This window comes from Girardinichthys multiradiatus, chromosome 3 (genome assembly GCF_021462225.1).
Source record: "Girardinichthys multiradiatus isolate DD_20200921_A chromosome 3, DD_fGirMul_XY1, whole genome shotgun sequence".
Taxonomy (NCBI): Eukaryota; Metazoa; Chordata; class Actinopteri; order Cyprinodontiformes; family Goodeidae; genus Girardinichthys; species Girardinichthys multiradiatus.
In genome coordinates, this window is record NC_061796.1 from 802,501 (window position 1) to 826,059 (window position 23,559).

The 23,559-nt window shown below is 44.7% G+C and overlaps 1 protein-coding gene across 1 annotated transcript in view; it reads right to left on the reverse strand.

Moving 5' to 3' along the window:
- rwdd1 (RWD domain containing 1) overlaps positions 1-2,494 on the reverse strand; it is a 14,363-nt gene extending 11,869 nt beyond the window's left edge. Inside the window, exons 1-3 of the mRNA XM_047357416.1 lie at positions 2,273-2,494; positions 1,776-1,841; positions 1,479-1,609 (exon numbers count right to left, since the gene is read on the reverse strand). Of these exons, the coding sequence (XP_047213372.1) occupies positions 1,479-1,609; positions 1,776-1,841; positions 2,273-2,345 (270 nt within the window). The 5' untranslated portion in view covers positions 2,346-2,494. The remainder of the gene's footprint in view (positions 1-1,478; positions 1,610-1,775; positions 1,842-2,272) is intronic.
- Between the last annotated feature and the right edge of the window lie 21,065 nt (positions 2,495-23,559).

Below are 23,559 nucleotides of genomic sequence, written 5' to 3' on the forward strand. Positions count from 1 at the left end.
TCTGCCTTCCTCCCTCCCTTCACAAGCAAACCTTCTTGCCACACCTCACATTGATGTGCCATCCTGGATGAGCTGCACTACCTGAGCCACTTGTGTGGGTTGTAGAGTCCGTCTCATGCTACCACAAGTGTGAAAGCACCACCAACATTCAAAAGTGACCAAAACATCAGCCAGAAAGCATAGGTACTGAGAAGTGGTCTATGGTCCTCACTTGCAGCACGACTCCTTTATTGAGTGTCTTGCTAATCACCAAAGATTTCCCCCTGTTGTCTATTCCAGTTGTACAACAGCATGTGACATTGATTGTCAATCAGCGTTGCTTCCTAAGTGGACAGTTTGATTTCACAGAAGTTTGATTTACTTGGAGTTATATTGTGTTGTTTAAGTGTTCCTTTTATTTTTTTGAGCAGTGTATTATAAATACAGGCAGAATTGACATAGCAACGTGGCCCCACAGTACGAAAAAGTAACATGTTGTCATTTGTAGTGACATAAACAAAAGCAACTTTGACTTCTGCTCAGTCTAAAGCTGTTATCAGACTCAGAGTAACAGAAGATAGCCAAAGACGGCTGCGGGTAGCAAGACAAAGCACTCTGGATGGGGACAGGAGAGAGAAGGGAGCCCTGGAGCGGTATCAAACTGAATGATACAAGGTAGAGGACGCACGAGGGTAAGCTATCGCTGCCTAATGCTAGCTTGCTATAGTGATCATACAGACAAGCCCAGTGTACAACGGTTTAATAGTTGAAAGTATCTGTTATTATAATGTGTATGCTGTGACTAGTGATGCCCCCCTCTACCCAATCAGTGACCAACAGTCTTCTGACGTCGCTTTTTCAGCGCCACTCAGAATGGTTGGAAGCGCAAGCAAACAGGTACTAAAAACAGTAACGGTTTCACCATCCCATTACTAATGGAAAAGCCTAAAAAGTAAAGTAGAGCCGTGCCAAACCTAAGGGGCATAAGAATCAGATGTACGCATGTACCCTGTGCAGCATCTACTGAATTCAGCCTTAACACATGTCTAGCTGGTTGTTCTGTTTCTCATGTCCCCGATGTCCTTGCCTCTCTTCTCACATCCTGAGATTCGGCCATTGTTGACAAACCAAATCAATACATTAAAATGGCGCCTAAAAATACACCCAATGAGTCACATGACCACCGATCTCTGTCTCTATATCTATAGATTGAAGCCTCTGCACAACATCAAAAATAGTTCTACAGGCATTGGCGTTTGGGTGAATATATATAACACTGATAAAAAGCTCAGGAACTCACAGGGCAGACAAAAGAGCTGCAGGGATACTGATAAAAGTCCACATTGGGACTGCAGGTGCGCTCTCTCAAGAGTCACAGAAGAACAATCTATCTGGTTAATAAAGTGAAACACCCAACACTCCCCCCACAAAAAAGGTCACAAATAAAGAGCAAAGCAAAATGACTAAAATAAATACTATTCTCATTTGATTTAACAGACCTGCTGGTTCAACAGGGTGAGAATGTCTTCCATGTCGCCATCTTCCAGATTTTCTTGGGAGTAGATTTCCCACAGTGGGGGCTCATCAGGGTATTTTGCTACATATGTAAACTTTAAAGTTGCTTCTACAGCTGTAATGAGAAAAAAAAGTATGTATTTTACAGAACCTGTCCTTCTGTAACATCAGACCATAATATAACACAAACAAATCATTGTTATCACTATAGGCATAAAAGAAAGTTTCAAAAAGAAGGAATGTCTTGGAATGATGCATTTAATAAATGAATATGTTCTCACTGTCCCCATTTTCAGCTGCGTCTGACATAACAGTGATGGTGAAACTGGTGGGGTCTTCTGACAGCACTGCAAGCCGACATGAATAAGAAAATCATTATTACCATGATCAATACTGCAGTATTGTCTAAATCTTATAAGATGACTGACACTGATCGGTGCAGTAGCCTTTATAAACTGCTTTAAACTGTTTTCCTGGTTTTCATGCTTTTACGTTGAACAACGCTCGATATACTATGAGCAACGTTTACGCACCCAAACCCTTGTAAGTCTATATACATTCCCGAATCTAAAATGAAGCTAACGGACATTACCAAATGCCACAGCACTGTCTCATTAGCTGTCATTGACAATAAGTCATAACTATTGGCAATTAAAAGAAAAACCAAATCTCGTCCTTTAAACAGTTCCAATCCAATCAACATATACCACTAGTTAGATAAATACCGCTCACTACAATGCTAGCTAGAAGCTATTTACTATTTTTAATCAACTCAAACCTGTAAAGGAGTCGGGATAGATTGATTCTATGGCTTCAAGTTCATTCCTTTGCTCCTCGACGTAATCTGTCATTTTTAATATCAGGTGGTTATCTGGAGTTTGATAAAATCATTCCAACACTTAAACTGCTGGCAAGCTAGTGTCCGGCGTGTTCTATCGGTCCCATTCACTCAAAGCAACAATCGATGATGTCGGGGATTGGAATTTCTGTCTTACTCAGACTTCTTCTTTTTGGGATTTTTTTTGGGGGTGGCATCTAACGTTAAGATGCATTATCGCCATCTACTGTGCTGGAGTGTGGACCAGAGTATCTATTTATATTCTTATATATAATCACATTTCCTTTAAATATCCAATAACTGCTTTATTTATCTTTTCAGGTTTAACCAATATTTTGCTCATCCTTAATGTCTCCATGTCTTGAGCTTTGCTAATATCTGGGGTCGTTCAACCATCTAAAATTATAGCATTTGCTTTTCTACTCTGTTCCCAGCTATATTTCTCCTGCTCCGATAAATTATCCGAACTATGGGTCTTGCAGCTGTTTTTGCCATTATTTCTACCTTCTCCCAGTTTGTTACATTGGTTTCTTGTTCATAATTTTAAAGTTAGGTATGTCCTCTCCCGTATAGTCCCTCTCATTTTCTTGATCATTTTCTTTACAGTGGCTATAGGAGTTGTTCTGCCTGTTGTGTAATCAAACTTGCTCCACTTTTTTTTCTTTCCCTTCTTAATAATTTGCCTGACTTCTGGCTGAGCCCTTTTAAACTCAATAAAAAAATTTAAATTATGTGTTCTTTTCAGTATTCTGGAAGCTTGATTTCCTTCCCTCATTGCTTCACTATACTCTTGTGTCCACCATGGTACCTCTCTTTTTCCCTCTTACCGTTACTAACATTCTGTAATGCAATCTGCTGTAATTCAAACTTTTTAACAAATTTTAACAATAAACTAAATCTCACTGCACTGTTTGATATTTAGAAATTATTGGAATGTATGTACAGGACTTGGAATCTGTATGACTGGACTGAATTCACCTTTTAAAGTGCTTTGAGAAGACATATGTTGTGAAATGGCTCTATATAAATAAAACTGAATTGAACTAAATTACATGGATTGCTAGTTTTGCTGCCTTCAATATAACATCCTTAATTTTTTCCTCTAAATCTTCTATATCCAAATTTAAATGAACTTCCTCGTTGTGCCTTTTACTCACATATTTACACATATCCACTTAGCGTTGCCAAATATCCATCTTTGCTACCTTTCCTCCACCTTATGCAAAGTTCAAAATGCAGGCTTTTGTGGATAGAATGGATATGTGTTTACGGCTATCTGTTTAACAGGCTACTAAATCCATTTCAGATTTAATTTTCAGATGTAATAATTATTTTTAAAGCTGTATTGACAAAATTGTACAACATAAGTCAGAGTCCCGATAACTAACCAAATTAGACTTTTCAATTCAATTCAGTTTTATTTATATAGCGCTAATTCACAACACATGTTGTCTCAAGGCACTTCACAACAGTCAGGTACATACGTTCCAATTAATCCTAGCCATTGAACAGTGCAGTCAAAGTTAGTTATTTATTGAAATTGGATAAAAAGTTTTTCTGTCTAAGGAAACCCAGCAGATTGCATCCAGCCAGTGACTTGCAGCATTCACTCCTCCCGGATGAGCATGTAGAGACAGTGGACAGTCACTGGCGTTGACTTTGCAGCAATCCCTCATACTGAACATGCATGTAGCGACAGCAGAGAGGAAAAACTCCCTTTTAACGGGAAGAAACCTCCAGCAAAACCAGGCTCAGTGTGAGCCTGGCCATCTGCCACGACCGACTGGGGGTTAGAGAGAACAGAGCAGAGACACAAAGGGACCAAAGAAGCACTGATCTAGGAGTACTTTCTATGGGAAGGAAAAGTAAATGTTAATGGATTTAGCTCCTTTAGTCATTTCACCTAGAAAGAAAGAACAGATAAACTCTGAGCCAGTTTTCAAGGTTAGTGTCTGAAAGAGAGGACATAGTTAATTACAGTTAAGCTCAGTCAATCGCCATGTCTAGGAGAGAGAAAGGGTTAAACACTAAAAGACTGGGCCATGTGGACCATCGGTAGAGGGTGAGCATTAAGTTGTTGCCAGCAGAAGCTCGGACGATTCCTCTCTCCAGAAATTTCATGGTAAAGTGTACTTTTTGTAGTGAAGCCTGTCAAATGCTGTTTTGATGTGAATGTTACAAAGTGTAAATTGAACTCTGATAGCCATATTTATCTCTGATCAACAGAGGGGAAATATTTATATTCATAACCAAAAGGAAAGAAAGATAGAACCCTACAACAACATCAACGAAGCTACAGGAACATCTGGCAAGTACTGGATTTGAACACATCCTTCTCGGTGGTGTTGTGCTTTTGTGTGTGCGTGCAGAACAGAGGGGAGGAAAATGAGTCTGAGTTGATCCATCAGCCTCCAGGCTCTGCTAACAGGCTCCATCCATCAACATCTAGGCTCTGCTACCAGTTTCGAGCCATCAGCCACCGCACCCTGCTAACAGGCTCCAACCATCAGCCTCCAGGCTCTGCTACCAGGCTCAGCCTTCAAGCCTAGCCATCAGGACAAGCTAGATGGCTTCACTGTTAGCCACCAAGTCAATCAATAAACTATTAGACCTGCAGTCAGGTTCGGACTAGGAATCATCATTATACACAATGCAACCAAAGAAAAATGTTGTAAATGAGGATGACCTGGAAGATATAAAGAAGTCAATTAACTTCTTGTCTGAAGAAGTGACCAACATCTCAAAAAAAACAAAAATCATTTTGGACTTATTGGGAGAGACAAAAGACCGTAAAAGCCAAATTGAGGAAAAGGATAACAGGATTACTGTTTTGGAAAGCTGAGTTTGTGATTTGGAACAATATTTCAGACTAAATGATGTGATAATTAGCGGATTGGAAACTAATCATCGATCATTTGCAAATGTTACTGCTGCAGATAACCGGGAACCTCTGGAACATGAAGTACTGTCATTAGAACAACAGGTTATGGCCATTTTTGAAAACAAGGGTATTCAGTTAGAGAGCAAATGGATTGAGGCTCGTCACTTTCTCCCAAGAAAAAACAAAAACGAAAAACCTGCAATTATTATTCTCTTTATTAATGGAAAACAAAGAAATAACAACTCAAACAGGGCAGAAAGTTGAAAGGAACCAACGTTTATGTAAATGAACATCTAATAAAGAAAAGTGCAGATATTGGAAGACAGGCAAGATTATTGAGAAAGCAGAAAACAAATATAGACAACCTGAACATCTGACTGCCCAAGGCATTCCCAGGTCAGCCGAGAGACATAGTCCTTCCAGTGTGTCCTTGGCTGTGTCCTGGGCCTCCTCCCGGTGGGACATGCCTGGAACACCACGCGAGGAAGGCATCCAGGAGGCATCCGGTATAGATGCCCGAGCCATTCCAACTGGCTCCTCTCGATGTGGAGGAGCAACGGCTCTACTCCGAGCCCCTCCTGGATGGCCAAGCTCCTCACCCTATCTCTAAGGGAGTGCCCGGCCACTCTACGGAGGAAGCTCATTTCAGCCGCTTGTATCCGGGATCTTGTTCTTTTGGTCATGATAGGTGAGGGTAGAAACGTAGACCGACCGGTAAATTGAGAGCTTTGCTTTTCCGCTGAGCTCTCTCTTCACCACAACGGACCAGCACAGTGCCCCCATTACTGCGGCAGCCACACCGATCCATCTGTCGATCTCCTGCTTCTTCCCTCACTTGTGAACAAGACCACACTGCTCCTCCTGAAGCCAAGGTTTCACTATCGGCCGGACTCTCCACTCCAATACCCTGGCGTAGGCCTTACCAGAGAGGCTGAGGAAAGTTATCCCCTATAGTTGGAACACACCCTCCGGTCAACCTTCTTATGAAGGGGGACCACCACCCCAGTCTGCCAGTCCAGGGGCACTGTCCCTGACCGCCACGCAATGTTGAAGAGCCGTGTCAACCATGACAGCTCCACCACATCCAGAGACTTGAGGTACTCAGGGTGGATCTCATCCACCCCCGAAGCCCTGCCACCGCAGAGCTTTTTAACCACCTCGGTGACTTCAGCCAGGGTGATGAAAGAGTCTAACCCCGAGCCCCCCGAGCCCCCCGAGCTTCTGCTTCCACCAGGGAATGCGTGATGGCAGGATTGAAGAGATCCTCAAAGTACTCCTTCCACTGCCCGATAATGTCCCAGTTGAGGTCAGCAGCTTCCCATCCCCACTGTAAACAGTGCTGGCGAAGCACTGCTTCTCCCTCTTGAGGCGACAGACAGTTTGCCAGAAATGCTTCAAGACCAACCGGTAGTCCTTCTCCATGGCCTCAACGAACTCCTCCCAGGCCCGAGTTTTTGCCTCCGCCACAGCCTGGGCCGCGGCACGCTTGGCCTCACGGTACTCGACAGCCGCCACAGGAGTTCCACAAGCCAACCACAGCCGATAGGACTCCTTCTTCAGCTTGACAACGTCCGTTACTGCCGGTGTCCACCACCGGGTTTGGGGATTGCCGCAACAGGCACAGCAGACATTACGGCTGCAGCTACAGACAACAGCATCAACAATAGATGCGGAAAACATGGTTCACTTGGACTCTTTGTCTCCAACATCTCCTGGAATCTGGTCAAAGCTCTCCCGGAGGTGGGAGTTGAATACATCTCTGGCCAAGGGCTCTGCCAGATGTGCCTGGCAGACCTTCAGTATGCGCTTGGGCCTGCCAAGTCTGTCCAGCTTTCTCCTCTTCCAGCAGATCCAACTCACCACCAGGTGGTGATCAGCAGACAGTTCAGCCCCTCTCTTCACCTGAGTGTCTGACGACACAACAACAAAGTCGATCATTGGCCTCCTGCCTAGGTTGTCCTGGTGCCAAGTGCACTGACGAACACCCTTATGCTTGAACATGGTGTTCATTATGGACAATCCGTGACTAGCACAGAAGTCCAATAATGAAACACCACTCGGATTCAGATCGGGGAGGCCATTCTTCCTGATCACGCCTCTCCAGGTGTCACTGTCGTTTCCCACGTGGGCGTTGAAGACCCCCAGCAGAATAATGGAGTCCCCAGGAGGGGCACTATCCACTATCCCCTGTCAGGGACGCCGAGAAGTCCAGGTACTCCGCACTACTGCTCGGCCTGTAGGCTGGAACGACAGTCAGAGACCTGTCCCCAACCCGAAGGCGCAGGGATGCGACTTTCTCATCCACTGGGGTAAACCCCAAAACAAAACGGCTGAGCTGGGGGGCAACAAGCAAACGCACCCCAGCCTGCCGCCTCTCCACGTGGGCAACTCCAGAGTAGTAGAGAGTCCCTCTCTCCAGACACCTCCTCCAGCTCCTCTTTATGCATAGCATAAGTGGAACCCATGCTATGCATAAAGACTGACAACAGCGGCACGAGGTTGTATGCAGCCCAGGCTAATAGAGGCAGTGATGAGGAGGAGGACAGCCTGAGCAATGCGGTGGCTGCCCAAATGCAACCATCATTCTGGGGACGGCGGCAACAAAGAAGGTTGGAGTGCTACCGGTGTGGAGAACTGGGTCATCTGGCCCGTGACTGCCCAGTGACAGCCCCACCTAAACAAGACTTGCCACCCTCTTTATACTGATTGGGGGTGGTAATGAAGGGGACCTACCACCACCAGAAGACACCCCTGTTACAAGAAATGCATTGCGGTTGGGCCAATTGGGTGGACCGCATGGACTATACATGAACATTATACTTGATGGTGTTCCCTTTTTGGCTTAATAGACACTGGGGCCACGGTCTCCTTGGTTCGACCAGGCACACCGCCTGACACAAAAACACCAAGCCTCCAAGGGTGGGCTCTAACCAAGTGATACGTCACCACTGCTACTGGTGAGCGCTTTAGGATGAAAGGTTGGTGAGAGCAACCAACATTTGTTCGCGCTGGCAGACATTCAAGACCCCTGCATCATTGGATTGGACTTGTTGACGACATGGGGGGACGTAATAGATGTTACGGCAGCCGCACTCCTATTGGGTCACAAAACCATTCAAATCTACCCCCAACATCAGGAAGGGGTGCGACAAGCCAGTACACCAACACTTACAGATTATGACAGGGACCTGCCAAAACCACCTGATGACTGCATGGGGGTGGGGAGGACACCTGTAGGGCTGCCGTCTAAGGAGACCAGAAAAGCTGTACATGAGCTGTGCCTGCGGAGCTGTGAAGGACTGAGCCAGGGGCAGAGTGAACAGTTACGAGACCTGCTGGAGGCCTACGTTGACATTCCTTCACCCACGGAAGTGCCACCTGTTTCGTAGAGAGACCACCTTTCTGGGCCATGTCATCAGTGCGGCTGAAGTGTCTACAGACCTAAACAAGGTCAGCACAGTGAGGGATTCGCCAGAGCCACGGAATGCCAGTGAGGTGCGCAGCTTCTTGGGGCTAGCCTCTTACGGGAAGAGGTTTGTGAGGGACTTTGCCACCATTGCTGGTCCTTTACATCGACTAACCCAGAAGAGCCAAAGATTTCACTGGGATGAGGACTGTGCCACTGACTTTTCTGCACTCAGGACAGCACTAGTTAAGGTCCCAGTATTGCAGTACCCTGACCCAAACCAGCTCTTTGTTGCTGACACTGATGCCAGTGATAGAGGCATCGGGGAGGTCCTCTCTCAGGGAGGGAAGGATGGAGAATGGGTTGTTACTCTCAGCTGACTTGAAAGGAACTATTGTGTCACTTGGCGAGAGTTGTTGGCTGTGGTTCACTGGGTGCGACACTTTCGCCACTACCTCTATGGGACGAAGTTCCTCCTCCGCACAGATGACGCATCCCTGACCTGGATGCTGAACTTCAAAGAGCCTGAGGGCCAACTAGCTCAGTGGTTGGAGGTGCTACAAGACTACGATTTCCAGATTGTCCACCAGGCTGGCAATCTCCATGGTAATTCTGATGCCGTGTCCCACCGGCTGCGCACAATAAGAGCTGACTGTCAGCAGTGCCAATGGGTGGGAGATTGCAGCCCAGTGGATCTCCGGGCAGTGGCCATACAAGCTGTCAGCAGCAACCCACTGCATCCTAAATGCTCTCAGGTGGGGGGAGAAACTATAGACAGTGTGGAGGCTATGGGGCCTGAGCAGTTGGTTATTCCCTGAGTCTAGCTTTTCCCTATGTCCTCTGGTTTAGTTCTTCCTAGAGTTTATTTCTATTTTCTAGCTTCTAGGTTTATTACCCTCAGGTTTGTTTTCATTTGTAGGTTATACAATACAATACAATACAATACAAAGACCATGTCTAGTTCAGTTTCTCCCATGCCTCAGTCTCACATTAGTTACCATAACAACCTATTTCCTCAGGTCCCTTCACCTGGCCTGCGCACCTGTTACCACTTCCATCTGATTGCCTGCCTTCCTCCCTCATTGGTCCATACTCCAACTCCCTCTGTTTATTAACTGGTTTGTTTGCTACATTCCTCGCTGGTTCCTTATGTTTCTCACCTGTTGTCTTGCTGATGTCTCCTGGCTCCTTCTTGACGTTTGACAATTTTTGTTAGTCCTTCGATTATAATTATTAAATTGCGGTGACTGTGGCTCAGTAGGAAGAGTAGTTGCCTTGCAATCAGAAGGTTGTGGGTTCAATTCCAGCTTCCTCCTGCCATATGTAACCTCAAGTTGCCAACCGATCTGTGTATTGGTGTATGAATGTGTGAGTGTTAGTGAGTGCGATTGGGTGAATGTGGCTCTAGTGTAAAGCGCTTTGAGTGGTCTGTATGACTGGAAAAGCGCTATATAAGTTCAGTCCATTTACCATTTAAAGAAGAGAGACGGTTAAATTGCACCATGTGGCTCCCAAGTGCTTGCTTGCATTTTGGTCCAAACCAGTCTCGAACCTAGACATGCATGTCTGAACATGCAGGACTGAAACTACGGTTTCCGGTCTGCAGAGACATACAGGTCCTTCTCAAAATATTAGCATATTGTGATAAAGTTCATTATTTTCCATAATGTCATGATGAAAATTTAACATTCATATATTTTAGATTTATTGCACACTAACTGAAATATTTCAGGTCTTTTATTGTCTTAATACGGATGATTTTGGCATACAGCTCATGAAAACCCCAAATTCCTATCTCACAAAATTAGCATATCATTAAAAGGGTCTCTAAACGAGCTATGAACCTAATCATCTGAATCAACGAGTTAACTCTAAACACCTGCAAAAGATTCCTGAGGCCTTTAAAACTCCCAGCCTGGTTCATCACTCAAAACCCCAATCATGGGTAAGACTGCCGACCTGACTGCTGTCCAGAAGGCCACTATTGACACCCTCAAGCAAGATGGTAAGACACAGAAAGAAATTTCTGAACAAATAGGCTGTTCCCAGAGTGCTGTATCAAGGCACCTCAGTGGGAAGTCTGTGGGAAGGAAAAAGTGTGGCAGAAAACGCTGCACAACGAGAAGAGGTGACCGGACCCTGAAGAAGATTGTGGAGAAGGGCCGATTCCAGACCTTGGGGGACCTGCGGAAACAGTGGACTGAGTCTGGAGTAGAAACATCCAGAGCCACCGTGCACAGGCGTGTGCAGGAAATGGGCTACAGGTGCCACATTCCCCAGGTCAAGCCACTTTTGAACCAGAAACAGCGGCAGAAGCGCCTGACCTGGGCTACAGAGAAGCAGCACTGGACTGTTGCTCAGTGGTCCAAAGTACTTTTTTTGGATGAAAGCAAATTCTGCATGTCATTCGGAAATCAAGGTGCCAGAGTCTGGAGGAAGACTGGGGAGAAGGAAATGCTGCTGGTGTTGGTCCACTGTGTTTTATCAAGGGCAGGGTCAATGCAGCTAGCTATCAGGAGATTTTGGAGCACTTCATGCTTCCATCTGCTGAAAAGCTTTATGGAGATGAAGATTTCATTTTTCAGCACGACCTGGCACCTTCTCACAGTGCCAAAACCACTGGTAAATGGTTTACTGACCATGGTATCACTGTGCCCAATTGGCCTGCCAACTCTCCTGACCTGAATCCCATAGAGAATCTGTGGGATATTGTGAAGAGAACGTTGAGAGACTCAAGACCCAACACTGGATGAGCTAAAGGCCGCTATCGAAGCATCCTGGGCCTCCATAAGACCTCAGCAGTGCCACAGGCTGATTGCCTCCATGCCACGCCGCATTGAAGCAGTCATTTCTGGAAAAGGATTCCCGACCAAGTATTGAGTGCATAACTGTACATGATTATTTGAAGGTTGACGTTTTTTATATTAAAAACACTTTTCTTTTATTGGTCGGATGAAATATGCTAATTTTGTGAGATAGGAATTTTGGGTTTTCATGAGCTGTATGCCAAAGTCATCCGTATTAAGACAATAAATGACCTGAAATATTTCAGTTAGTGTGCAATGAATCTAAAATATATGAATGTTAAATTTTCATCATGACATTATGGAAAATAATTAATTTTATCACAATATGCTAATATTTTACAGAGGAAGACCGGCTACAAAGGGGCTGGTGACCCATAGGGCTCAGCATCTCAAACTGGTGGAGAAAACAACTGACCTGTGCCCAATTTAGCATGGCTTTTTGTAACGTGTGGACAGGACTGAGCTTAATCCTGGTAGCAGGGCTCTTTCTCTGTTTAAGGCAGGATCCACAGGATGCAACATTACATGAGAAGAGATGGACAAGATGGACACTGGACCCAAAAAGCAGATGACTATGATGCCATGTTGTAAATGAATATATCTCCAATGCCTGAGTGTATTCATACTTGTACTTCATAAAATGACCTTATGGCAGAAAATTGAAAGAAGTTGCTGTTTAAGTGAAATGAGAAAAAGTGCAATGATTATATGAACAAGGCTTGTTTTAATTATTTTTTATTTTTTAATTACATTTTGTTTTCTTTGTTTTATTATATTGTTTCACACTGCCATGATTGGTGGTTGCCTAGGGCGGAGGAACCGTGTGAGAGTTTCCCACAATATAATCTGCTTTCCGTCCTGTGGGTTTGTGTTCACACAGAGTGTTTTCTTTTAGTTGTATTTACTCATGACTTATTCGTGATAAAACAGGGGGGACTGTTAGGGTTTTAAAACTTTTGTATTGTTTATCACTCATGTCTGCTCTAAGTGCTTTTCCCTCCTTACATGTTACAGGAAGGGAGATGGGGACAAGAATGAGTTATGCTTTTATGCTTTTATTCTTTCATGCTTTTATTAGCAGCATCTGGGGGCTATTCACCAGGTCCCCAATTCCCACTTCGTCTGTTTGTTTATAATCAAGACAAATGAACCCTAACCTTTCTGACCCCACACACACCCACCCACACACACACCCACCCTGAATGTTGTTTGAACTGTGTGTGACCAAGCATGTATAAATAAAGAGAAAGGGGTGCTAATACTTCGTAGTTTGTATTGCACAGCTACCCTTGCCGCAAGTAAAACTGACTCTGTGTCGTTCCTTACCTCTGAGTTGATTAAATAATACCTAACACCCATATAAACTCATGGTCCTGCCTGAAGCGCATTGGGTGGACACGTCGAGATTGGCACACAAATACACATTATACCCCAAACAGGCAGTCGGATTCTTCCCACACTTCATGACATCACACAGGTCAAACCGAAAAGTGGTAGTTGCTCCTAACGTATAATTTAACTCTAATCCCCCATAACGCTTAAGGCATACGTCCTTGGATGGAATTACCCTAGACCTTTTGGACACCTTCCCGGAGTGGTTTTCAGAACATGTCTGGAATGGAAGTTCACAAAAATACCATAAGATAAACGTAACAATGAATACTGACAGTAACACTCCACCTATGATGAAACTCCTAGAGAGTCTAGTTCCCTTACTTTGGGCACTCATTTTTTTTTTTTTACTTATGAAACTTAAAACATAAACATATACAGTTAAATCATAACCTGAAAAAAAATACAAAAAATCAAAATGTAATATAAAATATAAAATGTTCGCCGAACAGTGTCTTCTGGAGTGGGAGAGAAACTCTACCACTCCTAGTGAGAGGGAAACTCAATCACTTCTGCCTCTTCTTCCGTCTGCAGCTCTCAGGGCAGACTGACCCTGGGCTAATTTCTCTCACCCGGGGATTATTCTGCCCCTTCCTGGGTGAGAGAAGTGAGATTATCTTCTCCTGTGTTTTTGCTCAGATCTTCCTGGACCTGAGAAAGGGATCGTTGAGGTGGTTCTGCTATTGCACACTGGCTCCAGTGATACCAAGTAGCGCCTTTGCCCTTCAGCCTGACTGCATGGGTCGTCCTCTCTGTGACCTGAAATGGACTGGTTCTGACCACTTTCTTTTGATGACTTTCAGGAGGACCCACTCGGCTTCCGATGTGGTGGTCCCAACCCTGGTCTCTTGTTCTGCTGGGATCTGTTTGGAGAAAGCTGTAACAAGACTGTGGAGAGATCTGTAATAATCACGATGAGACAGATTGTTCACACTCAGTGAGAAACGGTAACCTTGTTTGTGGGCCTGGAAATGGCCTCCCTGTTTGCAGCTCATGTGGAGTTAAACCATGTTTCTGATTTATAGAACTCCGTACAGACATCAGAGCTAATGGCAAGGCAGTAACCCAATTCATTTTGGACTGTGCACAGATCTTAGCCAATTTGGTTTTAAGGGTTTGATTCATTCTTTCAACCTTCCCCTGTGACTGTGGATGGTACACAGTGCCAAATGAGTGTTTCAGTCCCAGAAATTGTTCCACTTCCTTGAGTTCCTCATTTTTGAAATGTGTTCCGTTGTCAGACCTTATTTTAGCTGGAAAACCGTGTCTAGGGATATAATGATTTATCAAACACTTCACCACAGATTTGCAGATATGCTGTCTTCCTTTTTTGTAGGCCACGCCACCGGCCATCCAGTAAATGCATTCACACACACCAACAGATATTTGAACCCATTTACTCTTGCAGTCATGTCTGTATAATCAATTATAACCTCTTTTCCTGCTATTGGGTCTACTGGGAACTTTCCAGGTGCTGGCTTCAAGGTTGGTTTAACATTGAACTGCCTGCGCATCTCACATGAATTAATCCAATGCACTGCCATTGGTTTCAAAAAAGGGTGCCACCAGTGTTCAAGATTTTTCAACATTTGCATTGTTCCCACATGTCCTACTCCGTGTGCTTCTTCTAGGGCTACTTTGGTAAGACCTGGTGGCAAAACGGGACGTCCGTCTGGGCTTCTCCAGAGACCATTCTGACCCTGTGAGCCTCCTCGGGCCTTCCAAACTGATTTTTCCTCAGGAGAGGCCCCCTTTTGTAGTTTCAGTACTTCTTCCAGGGTGGGTTCTGGTGTCCACCCTGCTTCTGAACACAGCATTATGTGCCTGGGCTGATATCCTGCACACTGTTTAGCAGCCTGGTAGGCTGCCTGATTTCCTTGTGCTACTCTGGTGTTACTGCTGTCATGTCCTCTGCATTTAATGACGGCTACTTCTTGAGGGAGCAACAAAGCTTCAGCCAACTTTCTCATTTCCTGTACATGTTTAATGGGTTTCTGTCCTGCAGTCCTGAAGATCTGTTCTGATTTTTTCATTAAACTCCACTTTTTCTGCACAGACGTGGTGTACCGGTAGTTATTCTATCTGCCATGTTTATTCTTTCATGTGTGTATGTGATGTTTGGGGCCTCCAGCACCTTACTCAGCCTCTGTTGTCTCAGTGGTGAGAGTGTGAAAGCCTGAGAGTTCACAAAGGCCACCACACCATGTGATGTCAATATGTTAAGAGGATGTCCCATCACTACATGAGCTGTTTTTTGGATTATTTTAGCCATCCCTGCTGCATGTCGGGTGCACTCATGATGTCTTTGTTCCATGTTGTCCAGCATTACACTTATGTACATGAGGACTGTCCTAACCCCCCCTTTTTTCTGGAACAGCACACCATTTGCTGTGTGTGCTGTTACAGAAACATCCAGCTGAAATGGCAACGTGTAATCTGGGTGTGCCAAATGTGCAGCTTGCGAGTGGCTGTTTTTTAAGTTAATGAACGCTTCTTCAGCTTCTCTGGTCCATTCAAGCGGGGCAGTGAGGTTTCTCATGCCCTGTTTTTTGACAAGATCTCTAAGAGGTGCAGTGAGGTCGGTGTAGCCGGGCACAAAAGATCTGCTATACCCTGTGAGCCCTAGGAAAGACAACATGTCCTTAACCAGGAGTGGTTTTGGGTGGGACAAAACTGCAGATTGGTGAGCTGGGGACATCCCCGTGCCAGGTTGGGCAACAACTCTGCCCAGAAAGTCAACCTGGCGTCTGCAGATCTGGAGTTTGGCTTTGCTAACCTTTTAGCCTTGTTTAGCCAAATGTGACAGGACAATTGGTGTTGCCTCTAAGCATTCATCCACAGTGGGTGTCGCGAGGAGAATGTCATCCACGTACTGAATCTGAGTGGTGTTTGGTGGTAATAGGCAATCCGGGAGACAGTCTATTAGAACCTGATTGAAGATTCCTGGAGAAAGTGCGAATCCCTGCTACAAACGAGTGTATCTACAGGTCCTTCTCAAAATATTAGCATATTGTGATAAAGTTCATTATTTTCCATAATGTAATGATGAAAATTTAACATTCATATATTTTAGATTCATTGCACACTAACTGAAATATTTCAGGTCTTTTATTGTCTTAATACGGATGATTTTGGCATACAGCTCATGAAAACCCAAAATTCCTATCTCACAAAATTAGTATTTCATCCGACCAATAAAAGAAAAGTGTTTTTAATACAAAAAACGTCAACCTTCAAATAATCATGTACAGTTATGCACTCAATACTTGGTCGAGAATCCTTTTGCAGAAATGACTGCTTCAATGTGGCGTGGCATGGAGGCAATCAGCCTGTGGCACTGCTGAGGTCTTATGGAGGCCCAGGATGCTTCGATAGCGGCCTTTAGCTCATCCAGAGTGTTGGGTCTTGAGTCTCTCAACGTTCTCTTCACAAAATCCCACAGATTCTCTATGGGGTTCAGGTCAGGAGAGTTGGCAGGCCAATTGAGCACAGTGATACCATGGTCAGTAAACCATTTACCAGTGGTTTTGGCACTGTGAGCAGGTGCCAGGTCGTGCTGAAAAATGAAATCTTCATCTCCATAAAGCTTTTCAGCAGATGGAAGCATGAAGTGCTCCAAAATCCCCTGATAGCTAGCTGCATTGACCCTGCCCTTGATAAAACACAGTGGACCAACACCAGCAGCTGACACGGCACCCCAGACCATCACTGACTGTGGGTACTTGACACTGGACTTCTGGCATTTTGGCATTTCCTTCTCCCCAGTCTTCTTCCAGACTCTGGCACCTTGATTTCCGAATGACATGCAGAATTTGCGAGAAAAGTACTTTGGACCACTGAGCAACAGTCCAGTGCTGCTTCTCTGTACCCCAGGTCAGGCGCTTCTGCCGCTGTTTCTGGTTCAAATGTGGCTTGACCTGGGGAATGCGGCACCTGTATCCCATTTCCTGCACACGCCTGTGCACGGTGGCTCTGGATGTTTCTACTCCAGACTCAGTCCACTGCTTCCGCAGGTCCCCCAAGGTCTGGAATTGGCCCTTCTCCACAATCGTCCTCAGGGTCCGGTCACCTCTTCTCGTTGTGCAGCGTTTTCTGCCACACTTTTTCCTTCCCACAGACTTCCCACTGAGGTGCCTTGATACAGCACTCTGGGAACAGCCTATTCGTTCAGAAATTTCTTTCTGTGTCTTACCCTCTTGCTTGAGGGTGTCAATAGTGGCCTTCTGGACAGCAGTCAGGTCGGCAGTCTTACCCATGTTTGGGGTTTTGAGTGATGAACCAGGCTGGGAGTTTTAAAGGCCTCAGGAATCTTTTGCAGGTGTTTAGAGTTAACTCGTTGATTCAGATGATTAGATTCATAGCTCGTTTAGAGACCCTTTTAATTATATGCTAATTTTGTGAGATAGGAATTTTGGGTTTTCATGAGCTGTATGCCACAATCATCTGTATTAAGACAATAAAAGACCTGAAATATTTCAGTTAGTGTGCAATGAATCTAAAATATATGAATGTTAAATTTTCATCATTACATTATGGAAAATAATGAACTTTATCACAATAGATGTGAGTGTATTGGGGCTTCCATATTGGTTGGTCGGTGGTTAACTGAAAGGTAATAGGGGAACATTTAATCAGGCCTACATCTGTGGGCCCCTCTGCCCAGAGGGTGGAAGGCATTTTTTCCACAACAGCAGCTGCCAGCGGATGGTCTGTTTTTTCCCTACAATGGTGTGTGTCTAACTGAACATGCTCCAGTGTGCCCACATCCGTGGAGTGGTTGAATATGTGATAAGTGTTCCCTGAGGGCGAATAAAAAAGGCTGGGGGTTGCCAAAGGCTGCCAATCCTGTAGGTTCAGGGAGCGTTTTAACACACCTCCAAGTTCACGTGCTTCATGACCTGGGTGCAGAGCCAAAGAGACATGAGGCACGCCATCAGACCACATCCTAAACCACACTTCCTGCTCTTCAGTCAAGTGAACCTCGGCCACCACTCCTTCTGGTGCTACATAAATATCTGTGGTGGCAATGTCCCATTGTGTACCCTCTAACTCGTCAGCAAAGCTTTCCTGGTAGCATTCACAATTATTTCTATCATAAAACAAGGTGACATGCGGGGGGTCAGGAGGAGGTACCTAGGGCACCAGAGTGGACACCCGGGTTTTCCACCGATGGAAAGCCGAGAGAATGCCTCTGTGCGCGGTGGTTTCAGGTTGCAGCAAAACCCAGTATATGTCAGCCATTGAGTCCTGCAGTAGCTGGAGGAGGTACTTTCCATGTGAAAAAGAAGTGTTATTGCCACAAAATAACTGGATGCCATTGGGCAAGTAAACCTGCAGTCCATCAGTCCTGCATAAAATGGTTGCTCCCAGTTTTATTAACATGTCTCTACCCATTAAATTTACTGGTGTGTCAGTGGAGACTAGATAACTGTGATTCAGTGTCTGTCCACCAATTTCAGTCTTTAAAGGCTTGGTATATGACAGGATATGTTTTGCCCCCGAGAACCCCATGACAGTTGTAGTCCTGGTAGAGAGTGTGTTTAGAGGAGCCTGTTTGATGGTTGAACATGTGGCCCCAGTGTCCACCAGAAAAGGAAGGCTATTTCCAGACACAGTCACAGACAGCACGGGGTCCACAGTCCCACTGTCTTCTGGGGTCAGTGGGGACCTTCAGTGGTGCTCAGGCCAGAGGCTAGGCTCGTCCCAGGCCGGTAATTGGAGTTGTAGTCCGTGTGCACCGCGTGCTGGGCCACCTCTGTCTCTGTATGGACGGGCCATACCCTCCGGGTGGACCATTCTCATGGGGACCATTCTCATGGGGGCAATCTCGGGCCCAATGTCCAGGCTCATTGCAGTAATAACACACATCAGCATTACACAGCCTCCTCTGTGGTCCTCTCTGGAATCCCCTTGCTCTTGTCCCTGCCCGTCCCCCAAAACGACCAGCAGGTCCCTGATATGGGACCGGGGCCTGATGCCACTGTCCTGCTGTTTCTCTATTACCCTCCTTTTTCTTTTCCCCGACCTTCTGTTTAGCTTCTGCTAATTGCATTTTTAGGAGCCGAGTTTGTAACGTTTTTAATTCACTCTCCTCATCTTGTTTTGCCTCTTTGAGTTTAGATAAATGATGCATCAAATGGTGATCCCATACTCCAGTCTCTGATCCAGGGAGGTCGGGATTATCCTCCATATTAGTTTTAACCTGCAAGGGTGACCCTCTTAAAATAGCATCCCGGAACCAGTCCCTTTGGGGACCTTCTCCGTCTGGATTAGTTCCTGTCTGTGGTTGCCACATGGATTTGCACTGATCTATATATTCTCTAGGATTTGTGTTTGTGTTCCACTCAAATTTTGGAATGGTATGTCCTCTGGTTACTGGATACATGTGTCTAAGAGCTATGCCTATAAGAGTGGAATATAAAGTAAATGGGACCCCATTTCGTGCTGCTGTTGTACCCGCAAGAAGCTCTATGTCCCTACAGGTGTGTGGCTTCATGCATCGTCCAGCAATGGCCCTGTAATCACCTAGAGCTGACGTGGTGCCTGCTGTCAGGGAGTCTAGTGTATGTAACCATATAGAGGCACCTTCTGAGATCGGGGGCAATTTATCACACAAAGTGGTAAGATCTCCCAGTGTGAATGGCTTGTATCTGTTTTCCCCAAATGGTTGTTGGAACAGTGGGCCCATATAAGAAGGTTTGGGCAGGGTTCGGGGTCTCATGTTATAGTCATGTCCAGCAGGGGGAGGAGTAGCCTCAGGTACTAGTGGCATTGGGTTTGAGGGAGATGACATAACTTCCTCATTTTCAATTGGTAACTGATTCTGTACTGTAATGGGTGGTGCCTGCATAGCAGCGTCACAATAAGTTACTGCAGTCAGTGGTTCTTCTTTTATCCATTGTCCTGACACTGTCATATTAACTGAGCCCTCAGTTACATCTGGTTTCAGAGGTGTGACCAATTCCATATCGCTAGGTGAATGGGAAATATATGGGGTGTAACACTTTATTGGGCCAGAAACTGGCTGCAATTTGTCCCATAATACCCGGTCAGCAAATGGGTCAGTTAGTGGAGCCTGTGAAATTAAGGAACCTCCGGATGAGAGTACAGACGCAGCACTGGAATGTGAGCAGACAGAGGAGGGGGCCAAGGGGGAAGGGTCAGGCGGTGATGGGCCATGAGGGGGCCGGGCAGTTACTGGCGGTAAATCACACACGCTCACTTTTCCCCCAGTAACTTGCAGCGTGGGATATAAACCAGTAAGAGGAGAAGTGGGGGCTATACTGGGCTGATATGCAAAACGTTTATATTGTGGTGGCATTTCAACTGCACTGTTATCTTTAATCTGTCTGCTTTTCCTGTCAGTCATCGCATGATCGCTACTTTGCCATAACAAACCCATTTGTGACCAAAATTTCTCATCACTTTCTGTTTTTTGTGCAAGTTGCTTGCATTTCCCTCTGACCAACCATCTGCTGTCTCTACAGTGTTTGTCAGCCAAGTCTCTCTCCTGTTTTAATTTATTCACCTTCAACCAAAACCACTTGCCAAGATTCTCTCTATCTGTCTTGCTCTTTCCATCTTTTGACAATTCTTCATTTATTTTAGAGTCCATCCGTTTAACCAATTTTTGTCCTTCTCTGCATTCAAGTGATTTTTTAATAGCAGTCTTCATTATTAACAGCTGATTCTCTATAGTCTTCCATGAATCATTCTGTTTCTCTCCACTATTATCAAATTCAACTTCCTTTGTTATGACAACTACTATCCTTTTTTCTAAAAGATATATTTTTAATGCGTTATCTCAGTCACTCACTCATTCAGTTCTGACCAACCTTCAAGACACCAGAACACATTCAACCCCCAGAAGCCTGTTTTTAGTGGCCAGTGTGTGTGTGTCTCACAGCTCATGGATTTAAACTATAAATCTTGTCTAACTTCTGCTGCTGTGTTTGTGTCCAGCTCATTCATTCTATCAATGTCTGTTGTTGGTTATTTATCTCCAACTTCACAGCTCATTCATTTTGAACCCTAACAATGTCTGATGTCGTTGGTTATTTGTCCAACTCTCAGCTCATTAATTTTTATATCTTATGGTGTTATCTCCGTCGCTTATATTGTTCCTTCTGTGTTTATGCAGACGTCTGTAATCAGAGTTTTCACAAAGAAATATTTCCGTTACTCATCAAAAGCAGCAATCAGCAGTCTGTCTTTCTGTTATCACCGTTCGGTTTCCTGGACAGAAAACTGCATTCAGTCACCTGCTATAAGAGTCGCTCTGCACAGCGCTGCTCTCCAGTCACACAAATTTTCATTCACTCTGCCTAATAATGTCTGTAACACAGATTATTTCCTCTGCGCACAGCTCATGAGTTTTTTACCAAAAGGCCTGGTCTTGCTGAATTCCTGTATTTCAGCTCACAGTTCATTTATTTTATCACAAACCTGGTCTTGTTGGATTATGTCTCCAACTCACAGTTTATCACTTCACAGGACTTATTCTCAGACTATGTGCTTGTGCTTTTATTACGTCTGTAATCCGGTTTTACTGAGGCAGAACTTTTCACAGAGAAATGTCTCCTTTACTCATCAGCATTCACACACAATGTATTTTGCCTAGTCTTGTTCTAATTTATATGTAGAATTTGAGGTTTCTCAATCCCCTCGGGCCTCTAACCCAGCTAACAGTAGTCCTCCGTTGAGGACTACTCTGAACTGCCACGTTCGAGAAATTACTATATTTTTCCACACAACACCACCACTAAATCTTGTAATTCTCTTAAAACAACATCCTGTTCACCAGTTTAAATCCTAGTCGACATTTATGACACTCTTTTTCTTACGTTTTGGTGGACTTCAGACTTACTAAGACATCGGACACAATATTAATTTAGCCTATCGAAAATCCGAAAGCAGAGTTTGATAAAACAGGTTCTGCTTACCTTTTCTGTAGTTTTTGGCTAGCCTGTGTCTGATGTCTGTTGGTCCTTGTCAGTGATCCCAATTTTTTCACCTGTTCTTCCAAATTCCGGACGACGCCCCCAAGTTGTCGAAGCCGTCTCTGCTTCCCGTCCGTTGATTTGGGCACAGGTTTCAAAAGAGTGAAATAAACACAAGTACAATCAGCTTATGTTCGCCTCTGCGCAGAGTGAGAGAAAAATGCCCCAGCCCAACACCAGCGAGCAACAACTCTGGTCTCTCTCCGCTTCCAGCTCGTTTTATTCAGTCTCAAGGGCGTGTTCAACATATACATATATCATGTCACTCATGTATAGCATAACAGTTCCTAAATAAGGAGTGCTTCTGGTTATTTTCTTCTAGCAAGCTTGTCCTCCCCTATCTTCTTCACCCCCATCCGGTAATCCCCTGTCCTTCACCAATTTATGACTTCTCCCTATGCTTCACTCCCCTCTCTTCTATCTGCACATTCCAGTTACACACATAGATAGTTTATATTCTACAGGACACGGACAGCAGCGTTCTGGATCAACTGCAGCTGTCTGATTGACTTTTTAGGCAGACCTGTGAAGACACTGTCGCAGTAATCAATTCTACTAAAGATGAAAGCATGAATTAGTTTTTCAAGGTCCTGCTGAGACATTAGTCCTTTAATCCTGGAGATGTTCTTTAGGTGATAGTAGGCTGTACTGTTACTGTACTTATGTGCCTCTGAAGGTTCAGGTCTGAATTCATCACTACACCTAGATTTCGAGCCTGACTGGTGGTTTCTAGCTGTATTAACTGAAGCTGTGTGCTAACTTTTAAACGCTCTTCCTTTGGTCCAAAGATTATTACTTCAGTTTTGTTTTGATTCAGCTGAAGAAAAGTTTGGCACATCCAAGCATTGATTTTTTATCGGAGCCGAATACTTGATAATCACCTGAAGTGGTAAACATTTTATGTAGTCTTGATATGATTGTATAAAAGGGTCATGTAAATTTGACAAAGACGCCATAAACACCTTGACCAGTGCATGTACGAGCCAAAGTAATACCAGTCCCACAACCCAATACCGTCCTACTGATGAAGAGATTTTTTAATTATTTCCACGTGGCAGACGGAGTTCAGCGAACATTACAGGTCCGCTTATTTCTTCTATGGACCGTAACACACTGTTCACTTCACAAGAACGCCTTCGATAGCCCCCGTATATAATCTTTGCCCATTCACTCCAAAAGGATCAAGACTTAAAAGGTAAGACAATAGCACGGAAAATGCTCACTTTTAATTCCGCTGGTCAGTGCACACCTTGCATCAAAATATGTCATTCAATGTGCTGTAGTCGGTGCTTTGTTTTTATTTGTGTTATGGGTGTTAAGGAACAAATGGAAGGAAGAGAAACAATGTTAAAAAAAACTTTAATTTGTGTTCCTGCAATCAAAATAAACAAAAGTTAAGGTTTGTCTGTTAGGGATGTTTGCATCATTGGCGGATGCTGGTCTTTCTAGCAGGGGAAGCTCAATTTCAAGATCGCTGATTCGCTGATTTGCTCATTTCGCTGTTAATCAAAAAGGGATTCAGCCTCAGACAGATCATCCAATCATCATGCAGAAGCTGAGCGTCCGGGCCAGCCGAGGCCAGCCCACTGCCCCATAGACCCCCAGAGACGCTGAGCGTCCGATGGGCGGGACAAAGCCCGGCATTTATTCAATGACTCGTCTCGTTTCGCTAAAGCCGAGGCTGCCCCATAGACTCACAGATACACTGAGCGTCCAATGGGCGGGACAAAGTCCAGAATTTT